Here is a 10,941-nt window from a genome sequence, read left to right as displayed (position 1 = left end):
CAGCAAGAAAAAGGAGGAGAGTCTGAAAAGTAAGCACAATTACTGATCATTTTTACAATTGCTGATTTAGATTCCGATTCATACTCTAAAATAGGAGGGCTAAAATTCTGTACTCAACCGCTATAAATAAACTACACAAGATGATAGTGAGACTGTGCGTAGAAAGATAAATGTGCAAGATCGACATCTTTGCTAGTAAAAGACTTAGCATTTTCTTCTTGCAGAAAGTACATCTCTATTTTTGGACAAAAGAATGCAACACATACAAAGAATGGAAAATCGCCATCGAACAAAAGCCATGTTCCACCATTCAAGTATCTGAACAAACAAGCATGGGATTGGTAGCAGTAGTGAATAGTATGCATAGATGTGTAGGCAAGTAACAAAGATTAGCGAAAGGGAAACAGATTATCCAAAAGAAGAAAGGTTTTATATATTTTCAACGTACCCAGCCATAAAATCATATGCTTCTTGATTAACAAAATGAACACACAATTAAGCAGGCATAGGAGGTGCACAATCATGTACTGACAAAAAGCAGAGATGGAAAGGGAGTTCATCCATCCATCTTCAAAAAGAGTTCTGAGTTCCGCATATATAGAGAGATACAGATAGTGGTGTTCTGAAAATAGCTCTTCTTAATTCTGCATTTCTCCTAGGTACATCTATAAGAAATGCAGAGTGAAGCTGATATTTCCGTTCTATCTTCACAAAGGGTCGAAAGAGCATGTAATAATTAGTGATTTACCTGAGAGTAAAAGGGTCGCAAGTATATTCATTAACTGCCCTCATACAACCTGCAAATTGATTATGGTATGAGTTTCTGATGGGAAATAGAAAACGCACAACATAAAAGAACAGTAGGTACCTGACATAGCTCCAGCGTGGTAAACTTTTTTGAGTGCTTCCAGTCATCTTTGGTGCCTTACTCGTGTCTGGACATTGCCCTGCTCGTCGAGGTCACCGTTGCACGTGCACGACCACTCACGGCAAGGCTCATGTACCAAGTATGCTCCAGCTGCCAACAGACAAGCAATGTTGCAGAAACCAATTGAGGCATTTTCACTAAGTAAAGCTACAAAACCATTTAGTAAAATCCAGTGGAACTATCCTACTACATGACTGAATCAATGAAACATAACAGGAGCTGCAGAAGCCACTCTAGATCTTTTTCACAAACCAAAGGTAGCATTTTAGGTACTAATTAACCCTGGGGCATACATTATCATTTAGTCAAATAACTGAATCAAAGAAAATTGATAGGAAGAGAAGGAATGGGGGTGTTTCAGAACCATGGCTACACATACATGGCATACATCTGAAAAAGGAAAAATGAACAGCCTAAATACAAACTTGAAGGAGACAAGATAAAATAAACTCATGTATGAATTGTAATGTGATGAGATTATCAGTAGACATGATAAAATACGTATGTACAAGTCATTAATTAATAGATTATGCAAGGGAAGAGCTTGGAAACAAGGATGAAATTAAATCTGGAAAGGAAACAAGAATAAATCAAATCTGTCTAAATCCAGGAGAGTACGTGTGAAGAGGGGGAGAGCGAGGGGGGGCAAGAAGCACGTGATTAACTTCGGATTCATATGGTGTGCTGCCCCAATGGCTGTGTGTAACAAGAAAGAGGGGTCGGGGAAGAAAGAGTGGGCACAAAGGGGAGAGGGGGAGTACCTTCGTGTCAAGGGGAGGCTGGCCTCGCCGGTGTCCGTCCCACCCGCTCCAGATCGGGAACCTGGGAGAAGGTGCGGAGAGGTAGGGGCCTCCCCGTCGCTCACTGGCACTCGTCGTCGACCGCATCGATCTAGCCACCACCAGGACGCTCTAACTTCTCCAGGGTCTCTTTTTCTTCGTCCAGATTGCAACCAGCAGCACCCTCGAGAGAGAGTGGGCTTGGGAAGGTCGATGACGAGGGTGGGCTAGGCCATGGCGGCAGGGAGGACGTGAGAGAGGAGGCGGAGATGGCGGCGCGGGGCGAGGTGGGGTCGTGGGGAGGAAGAAGCGCGAGAAGAGGGATGCGGCTGCGGGGGGCTCTCGCGTACCAAAAACTGGAGGAAACTCACATCAGTCGCATGACCCCACAACCAACGAGCCCCACCCATCATCCTCTCTATAAGCTTACACTAATGTGAGAAAAGGCCAACGGTTGACCATCTGCCAGAGCCAAAAATGTACTGTGGTGAATTCATCCTGCGGTCAAAAACGTCTCGCGCGAGGAGTGCCCCTAGAATGGCGGGTACTCTAGCGTGGTTTATATGTTCAATACCTCCGCCTCAAATTAGTACCCCGTCTACTAAAAAATGTCTATATATATATTCGTATCTAGATAAATCTAAGACAACTAATCTGGGCGGAGGGAGTATTTATGTTCTCAATTTTCTACACATGGTCCAATCTCAGATACGTATATATCAGGTAGTTTCTCAACAAAAAATTGAAAAATGAAAAACGCAGGTTATGTAGAAATAATAGCTTCAAATAATCTGGTGCGGTCTTCCATTGGGAAACGCATTTGATCTGACGCTGATATTCGGAGGGAACATGGCGCTGATCCTCTCGTGTACCACGTCGTTCAGGGAAGAAGGGGAGTGCAACATGTTGATTTCCACACTTTTCAGCTTTGGCATGCTCCATATATTGGATATCAGCTGCTTTAGGAATTCCACAAATACATCTTCTGATCCTTTCATATAATCAATCTCTATCTCTTCAAGTGAATCAAGGATGGTGTTGTCCGCCATGGAACTCTTTGGTGCGTGACAAGGACGCATTGGCGATCCAAAAATCTGGAAAATAAATAATAACTCTATTATTAGAGAGGAGTATATATTATTCATGGACAAAACATAACTGAGGTTAAGCATATTATCGCAGGCTATATGGACGTAACACATTGAACACCAATATAGTTACAAGACAATCCTCAAGTCTCAAACATTGTTTTTGTGCGCATTATCCATGCGGGCAAAAGCAACAGCATCAGCGACATCCAGATTTTGGGGGGAATTGGATCAAATCCAATAAAAACACATAAAACAAGGTAACTATACAAATAAAAACGGAAAATGGAAAGGAATATGAAACATTTGGGAAAACAGGGGAATCCAAAAGAGCAAGGAAAATATAGATCAGAAATAAGACAACAGAGAAGTCATTCCAAAAGTGGGAATTTATAATAACAAACCATTACTTGTATATATAATCCCAGTTTTTAGTAACTACTCTCAGTTCAATTTGAACTGCAAAAACATCTTATATTTTGATACAGAGAAGTAAAATACAATATACTTTGTGTACCGTACCATCCTTGAAATTGACACAAAAATGCCTCCACCAAATCAGATAGAGCGGGGGTGGTTAAACATGAACGGTTTCAAGAATTAAGACAGTCACTATAATATGTGTTACTGCAAGAACTAATAAATAAGGTAGTCTTTGTTCCTAGGTAGAATGCGAAATATTCGCTCCGTTCTAAAGTACGGGGCATATTAGATTTTTCAAAGTCAAACTTTATTACTTCGACCAAGTTTACAGAAAAATATATCAACATTTAGAATACCAAATCAATAGCATTATATGATACTCTTTTGTGCAACGCATGCCAAAGGTTCACGTTGAAACGGACATGCAACTCCTCGTACAAGCTATAAAAGGCAATGAACATGACATGGCGTCAAATGGGGTATCTTCCGGAAGATCAAGGCCTTCATTCGCTTGAATTTTCCTTGTTTTAGTATTTCGTTTTGCCCATTCGCTTAGTGATCTTCGTTCTTCACGTTGTCGCGGTATCCCTGTTTCAGGAGCTCTTCACTCGTTGTGGAACACGGGTTGCAGTCAGACTCCTATATCGCGAGTTCTCAAGTACTTATTTGGGGTGTTTGGATGCTTGCTCCTGATTTTGTATTGAGATTTGGTGACTACTGGTTCTTGTACACACTTGTTAATGGAACGGATGTTTTCAGCAAAAAAAGAAAAACTTTCTTACATGCAACTTAATCGACTTTAAAAAAAATGAGACCAACTCAAGGGCTAACCCTTGTTGGCTTTTCTTTATAGGAGAAACTCCGTGAGCACCGCGCGTCGCCGGGACTCGAACTTGGGTGGGCTGCCCAGCCAACGGGTCGACACCCCGTCCTCAAACTTAATCGACTAACAATTTCTCAGTCGCCACCTGAGAGATGGAGAACTTGAACAAATAAAGGAGCGACCTATTGCCTGAATTTTTCCAGAGGACCAATCAATTTCTTCCCCTCTATATCAAGCACTGGATCAAGATCCAATAGATCGTTATCTTCTTCATCTGACCGCCAACGATCCATCCCAGACCGATCCGCCTGCCTCCACCACCCCACCCTTCCCTTACCACCATGTTGCCCACCCATGGCCATCTCTCTAAACCGGCACACCATCATAATTTCTTGACAAGCCCCCCACCCCACCTCCCACCCACCCGCACCCGAACCAACCTTCGGACTCGCCTCCGCCGGCTACAACTCGTTCTTCGATGAGGCCTTGCCTCCTTCTTCCTTCCCAAAGAAATCGACTGATCCAAATTCAAAAAATGGATCAAATTTCGAAAATTATTTTGGCCCGGTTTTCCTTATAATCTGGTCAAATTTCTTTGTAAACTATCAAAAATCAAGCAACTTAGTTCCAGCTAAACTTAACAACTAAGTAAACTTCGAAATTTACCGTAGAGGGTATGTATGTGTATGACATACACAGCTTCTTTATGTCATTCCCTCTCCTGAGGAGACGCAGCACGATTGGTACAAAGCCATGGTTATTCCCGGTTGAGGATACCCACAAGGTTGAGCACTTGGGAAGAGTATTGGTCGCGTCATCCAAGAATCTCTTCCAGTTCCATCCGTCTTCTGGTACCTGACAAATGAACCAATAGCTCAACGAATTAATTGCTACTAGAAGGATTCGACGACCGGACGACAGAAGCCGATAATAGTCAATGCATGCATGCGAATGCGACGCACAATGTAGGCGAGTCGCAGCTCGTCGACCGAGTCGAACCACCGCATCAGAGGTGCCATGGCAGAGCACCGCATGACTTCCAGCCGCCGGAGATGTCGCCCGTAGTCGGCGAAGACGAAACGAGGGCACGTGCTCCAGACTCCTGCGACCAGCGTGAGCAACGCCAGCCTGAGCTTCCGCAGGCACGGGCACTGCGTGGACACGAGGGCTCCTAGGGCACTGCTTTCCATGGTGGCCCCGCTGATCTCCAGGTCCGTCAGCGCCGGGAACATGGCCCCGCCCGGCGGCGGTGGTTGTGGCCGGAGGAGGAGGTGCGGTACTCCGTGGAGGAGAAACTTTATGCTCGTCGCTCCCTCGCACGGTGGCAGCTCGAGAACCGCGGTCTTGCGAGCACGCCATTGCTCCCACTGATAAGGTGAACGAGGTGCGCGCACGTGGAGGTAGAGCGCGCCCGCGAGGCGCCGTGAGGCGAAGCGCAGCCACGACGCGACGCAGTGGGCGGGGGTGTCGTAGAGCACTGTGATCTTGAGGCTGTGGACGTGGGCGGCGGGGTGGGCGGCAAGCGCGCCGTCGACGGCGTCGAGGGACAAGGAATCGTGACCGATCAGGTCGTCGCCGAGGACGAGCTCGGGGAGGTCCGCCCAGACGCGGCGCCAGCGACGGGCGAGGACGCTGGTGCGCGCGGCGGCGGTGGTGGATAGGAGGCGGCCGAGGATTTCGTGGAGCAGGTCGTCGGGGAGTCCACTTATGAGGTCCCTCCCGCCTGCAGCCCCCCATGCCGGCGGCGGTCCTGCCATTAGGGTTTGGAACTTTGGATGGTGGTGTTATTAATATTAAAGTTGAAGCAGGTACATCGGCTCGATCACCTATATATCAAGAGATATGAACCGGAGGGATGCCGGAGGCTCCTCAGCGATCAGGCACTCTCGGCCGTTGGATCTCTCCCTTGATGCGTTTTCGTCCGTTGGATCGATAGGTGGAGGGATCTGCGCCGTCGGATCGAAAAAACTGCGTCGGATCGAAATCGGATCGAAAAACCTGCTGCTGGTAAAGATCTCGTGCCACCGCGCGTAATTCTCGTGCCCCGCCGAGGGCATTTTCGTAATTTCACTATGTTGTATAAAAGTGCAACACCCATAGGGTTCCTCCCCAATCGGCTTCGTCCCCTCTTCCTTTTCCCTCGAGGGAGCCGCCGCCGCCCCCTCCCATTCCAAACTCCTCTCTTCCCCGCCTCCCCACGCCCTCCCCCCGGCGGGCCGGATCCACTCTGTCGTCCTCGCGTGCACACGGCAGGTGCTCCGCCTCTTACTCTCGTTCGGCCAGATCCACGGTGCACGGCCTCTCGCGCTCGCTCGCGACCCTGAGCCGTGGCAAGGGTTTCAGGCTGGGCATCGGCTTCGTCGCCGGCGCGGCTCCGGTGGATTCAGGCGGCTCCTCTCCGTCTCCTCTCTCGCCCCCACGCGCGGCTCCGCTTCCCGCTGGCCATGAGGTGCAGCCTTGCATCGTCCTCTTCTCCTTTTCCTTCTCAGGCAAATTTTGTTTTGGTTCACTGCTCAATTTCTTTGGTTAATCTTCGTGCACTGACCACTTGGTGTTGTTGATGGCGCAGATTGTGGCGAGGTTGAGCGTATGGAGCAGAGGGACCAGGGCCGGCCGATGGCTTGTTTCCTCTATACGTACTTGATGGTTAGCCCATGTAGCAGATCGACTGATTCTGAGAAAGGAAAAAAATGGTAACAGATCGACTAATTCTTGGCTTGCTGCATGCGCGTGATCTTCTCTGGTTTCTCTTCCCCAATTGGCAACGAACCAGCCATGCCAAGGTCAACGGCGCCTTGTCCACACCGTCTAATTGCGATTTCCGGCTGTTGGGTGTGATTAGTGCAGGAAGGTAATGGGATTTTCTCGATTCCATGAACCTCCTCGTGAACTCAAATCCCATCTGTTTGTAGTCTTGTTAGATGTTTCGCTTCGTGAAGTTAATCCTCATTACGTATCTCTTTCTTACACTTCAGTTTCTTGTATTGATTGGGCCGGATTAGGAAAGGGAAACTAAATTTTCTGCTCATGACTTGTAAGCTGCAGCAAAAGCTTGCAATTTCTAATTTCCTAGCCAACCAGGAGCATTTGTTTCATGCCTTTCCTAAACTTTTTTTATTTAACTAGCTGTGTTCTTAATTTTTATCATCTTGTATCATATATTTGTGTGCTAATTATCAAGATTGCTATTAATTTGGCAATATTGTATTTGGAAAGTATTCATCTGACTATGAGAAGAAAAAAACATGCATATGAGTTGATTGAGCCTGAGAGAGGAGTTGTTGACATTTATTCAGAGCACATACAAGTAGTATTTCTACTGCTTAGGAATTTTATGGAATTAGTTTTAGTATTTATTGAAGAGCAATTTAGTGAAGGATTATAGGATGTTAAAATTTCACCTAATGAAAAAAAATATAAGTTTCAGACTGACAAGATGATAAGGCAACATAAATTTTAGTGTGATTTATTGGAAGAACTTTGAGTGGTTGGATGATTCAATTTGGTTAGTTGGTTATGCAGTTTATAAGTCACCCATGGGTGTGTTTATTGCAAAACTTGCACAATCATTCTATGGCGCCAACCACCAATACCATGCTCCTCCAGAGTTAAGCCACTTCGTGATGCGTAATTATTATTTTTGATGTTGCTGATACCCTTTCCCGTGGACACCTCTGCCAGATCCGTTGCTGCTACAGAACCCAACTCCTGAGCATGTCGGAGTTGAGCAAGAAGACAGGAGGAGGTGTCGAGGACGAAGAGGCCCCTCTTCCTTTTTGGTCCACGCCGCTACGAAAGTGATATTAGGGTATTGAAACTTGCTTTATGGAGTAGTACCATCACGATACCTTGCCTTTTTCCTATTCTGTTCGAGTACTTAGTACTTACCCTGTTTCTTTGACAAAGGCATTTGATAGATATGATTAGGCACATATTGAGTGTGCCATTTCAGAAATATTGAGCATACAGTTTCAGTTCCAACTTAAGCATACAATCTGCTCTTTCTTCTTAAGATATAGAGGAGGGTAATGATATATTGTCTGTTTGATATTTGCATGTAGTTATTATTTCATAAAAGGCCTAAGTTTGACCTTCTGTTATATCAGGAAATCTTGGTTCTAAATTTCATTCCAGAGATTTGCTTAATATTTCATTTAGATTGGTTGTTTTAGGAAATGAAAAAAAAATGCATTCTATGTTTGTTCGTTCTATCTTTCCCTGTTTTTGTCATCTTCAGTATTTAATGTTTGTTCATACGTGTATTTTTATCGCCACAACCTTCCACTGGCCTGACTAGGGTGTGCCAAGGTGCACATTTAGTTATCAGAAGATGGTTCTGTTTTTATTGGGGCTGCATTTGTAATGGTTCATTATTTCTAAAGGGGTACACTGTTTGTGGGTATTGCACTGAGCTGGAAGAGGATGCTGGCCAGCGCCCCACCTCTCTTTCGACATAATAAACTGATGTAAAAACTTATCTTGGGAACATTCATAAATATGGCCATTCAAATTCCTCAGAGCGACTTTGTTCTAACCATACATAGCAGAACTTAGTTGCCTTCCCAGACTTCTGCAGAAATTTAAGTGCAATGTATCATCAAGGATCATTGAATCCAGTTATTTGATTTCTTTGTATAACAAGAGCTTGAGTTGTCGCCCTATCTGTTGTGGCGGTATCATGGTTTGCTTGACTCAATTTTGACAAGCAGTTCAAAATTAAGTATGGTCGCTTGAAGCATTCTTTGTGATACTAACTGCAATCAAGTTTCACATTTTGTTCTACTCAACTCGGCCTTTTCCAGATATCTTAGCTTTGGCTTTATGTGGGCACACTACTGTTACTCTTTTTATATGGCAATACAAAGGAGATTGAAGTATTCGTAACACATGTGTTTTCTGTCGTGCAGTGAACTTGTTATACTCTTTCTGGTTCAATGGAACTTACCTACGCACATTAGGTATGCCTTTTTTGGTACCTTCATCTCAACTTCATTGTTTCTATCTATGTGCTCTTTTCACATTTTCTTACAGATTATATGAAGAAATCGTTCATTGCTAATTAATACTATATGCGATGATGTTTTGAAATTTACCTATACCAAATGTGGTGTTTTGGACAATGTGATATAATTCATAGTTCTTACTCTGGGCTCAGTGAAACATGTTGTTATTTTAATAAATTAAACTTTCTTCACTTCAAGGCAAACAACATATGTTGCATTTCTACCAAAGTGTGTGTAATTCTTTGTTTTACTTGCAGATTGTTGCAGCTGTTGTTTTTAGATGTGACATGATTCTACTTCTTGGTACTGTAGGGGTTTTACTTTAGCTGGTGAGTGTTTGTGAGCGAGATGGCTGTCGCTTCCGCATGGATCCACCTCCTAGCCGTTGACCACTTCATTGGAAGGTTAGCAAGGCATTATTTGTTCAGGTGTATGCGATTGTGAGCTAGATGTTCATGTTTGTGGTTTGTTTGGCTTGTGATGTAGGCACGTGTAACCTTGATGGGCAAATATGGTGAAGACTTGAAGTTGATATACTAATGTGGTATATGAAGCTATGTTCAAGGGCGTCACACAGGTTTGGAATCTTCATTCACATCTGCACCTCACTTGTTACCTGTGTTCTTGCTTCAGTCTTTTTTTGTAATCATATTCCTATATACTGGGCATCATTCTGTATTGCCAGTGCTTTCTATTAATCACCATTTTAAGAATCATTCCTATATACTGGTTCTTGCTTCAGTCTGAGATTGAAGTTTCTTGATTTTATCCTATTAGATTCCAAACCTGACTTTGGGCGATTGCTTGAGGGAGTTTCCACTTCTCTTTTTGTGTGTGATTCTTGCTATAATGGCCGAATTGGTCCTGTTGTGTGCATACTGCTGAAGCACCTATTGACTTTAAATCATCTGAAGAATGGGACAGAAGTGATGATAATAAGATAATAGTATTTCTTAAGCCTATATTTAGTTTTCCCTTCCTTTTACACTAAAATGTGTACTAACATTTCTTGAGAATAGAACTAGGGCAGTGCACATATATGATTTATTTATTCTTCTTTCATATTGGAGAGAGTGGTAGTACCTTGCTGATTACACTAATTTTGTCCTATTAGAGGGTTCTGTATATTCTCTAGCTACTTAATGATTTCTTTCTTGGCTGTGATTTATTTGGTATTTGAGGTGCTAACAAATAGGAGTTGTGACAGAAAAATGTCGTTTTATTTGCTCTCATGTGACAAGCATGCCCAGAGTCTTGCGGGTTATACCCGTGTTGAGATATGCTATGGTTTATTATGTCTTTATTTCATGTTTATTTCAGGCTTGTTTTGTGGCCTCAAATCCAATGTATCCTTGATTCTGTAATTATTGAATAAATGTCTGCATTCTGCGTTCAGTTCTGTAACATAGAAGTGTTGGCGTGCTTCTTTTCATCTCCAGCCAACTGGTCCATCATTTCTCTGGTTTAATAAAGAGGAAAATATTGTTCTTTTTGTAGCTCAGTGGCACTTATTGCCTTATGGAGGCTGATTCTTAAATTGCCTAATTAACAAGCAACACTTAAATGTAGATGGTTATCCTTTGCCACTCTTTAGTAATATATCAGATTTTCCCATATCCTGTTCATGACAAAGATGTGTATGTGTGTGGACATGTGTGTGTGTCTGTGTGTGTGTGCGTGCGCGCGCGTGTGTGCGTGTGCCATTGTATTAGGATTTAAAGTTTGGGTCTCCTCTGATTTAGTTACTTCCTCCTCCTATTCTAATGCTGATGCTTTGCTTTTGTGATTGCAGGTCGGCTTGCAATGTTGAGCAGATCACCATGTTAAAAGATGGGCATTTAGAGAAGTGTGTGCTCGCCAAGGATCCAATGGGTTTCTGAAGAGTTGGCTGCACATC

The 10,941-nt window shown here is 43.9% G+C and overlaps 1 protein-coding gene and 1 long non-coding RNA gene across 3 annotated transcripts; one reads left to right on the top strand and one right to left on the bottom strand.

Annotated features, from left to right (window-relative positions):
• Positions 1–5,987, bottom strand: LOC125526428. 2 transcript variants are annotated; one of them, XM_048691141.1, is made up of 6 exons: positions 5,004–5,987; positions 4,708–4,896; positions 1,690–2,801; positions 869–1,018; positions 749–797; positions 1–22 (listed from the first exon to the last, which is right to left on the bottom strand). In XM_048691141.1, exons 1-3 carry the CDS (start codon positions 5,796–5,798, stop codon positions 2,490–2,492), a joined length of 1,296 nt encoding a protein of 431 aa, XP_048547098.1. In that variant the 5' UTR covers positions 5,799–5,987; the 3' UTR covers positions 1–22; positions 749–797; positions 869–1,018; positions 1,690–2,489. The 2 variants fall into 2 exon arrangements, with proteins under 2 accessions (XP_048547098.1, XP_048547097.1); XM_048691140.1 differs by having other exon boundaries at positions 7–797.
• Positions 5,988–6,262: 275 nt separating this feature from the next.
• Positions 6,263–10,933, top strand: LOC125526429. The gene is made up of 7 exons (XR_007291670.1): positions 6,263–6,490; positions 6,611–6,892; positions 7,723–7,849; positions 8,949–8,999; positions 9,357–9,448; positions 9,531–9,621; positions 10,837–10,933. It is a non-coding gene; the product is annotated as an uncharacterized LOC125526429 (long non-coding RNA).
• Positions 10,934–10,941: the final 8 nt, after the last annotated feature.

Source organism: Triticum urartu, unplaced genomic scaffold (genome assembly GCF_003073215.2).
Source record: "Triticum urartu cultivar G1812 unplaced genomic scaffold, Tu2.1 TuUngrouped_contig_10068, whole genome shotgun sequence".
In the NCBI taxonomy this organism is placed as follows: domain Eukaryota; kingdom Viridiplantae; phylum Streptophyta; class Magnoliopsida; order Poales; family Poaceae; genus Triticum; species Triticum urartu.
This window is presented reverse-complemented; position numbering and strand designations above follow the sequence as displayed.

Bases quoted from the DNA above. Each gene is read 5' to 3' on its own strand.
- LOC125526428 (XM_048691141.1), bottom strand. From the start codon at position 5,798: ATGGCAGGACCGCCGCCGGCATGGGGGGCTGCAGGCGGGAGGGACCTC. The intron at 4,897-5,003 runs GTGCGTCGCATT...TTCATTTGTCAG, and splicing joins AGCTGCGACTCGCCTACATT to GTACCAGAAGACGGATGGAA. The intron at 2,802-4,707 runs GTAAATTTCGAA...TTTATTTTCCAG, and splicing joins ACACATACATACCCTCTACG to ATTTTTGGATCGCCAATGCG.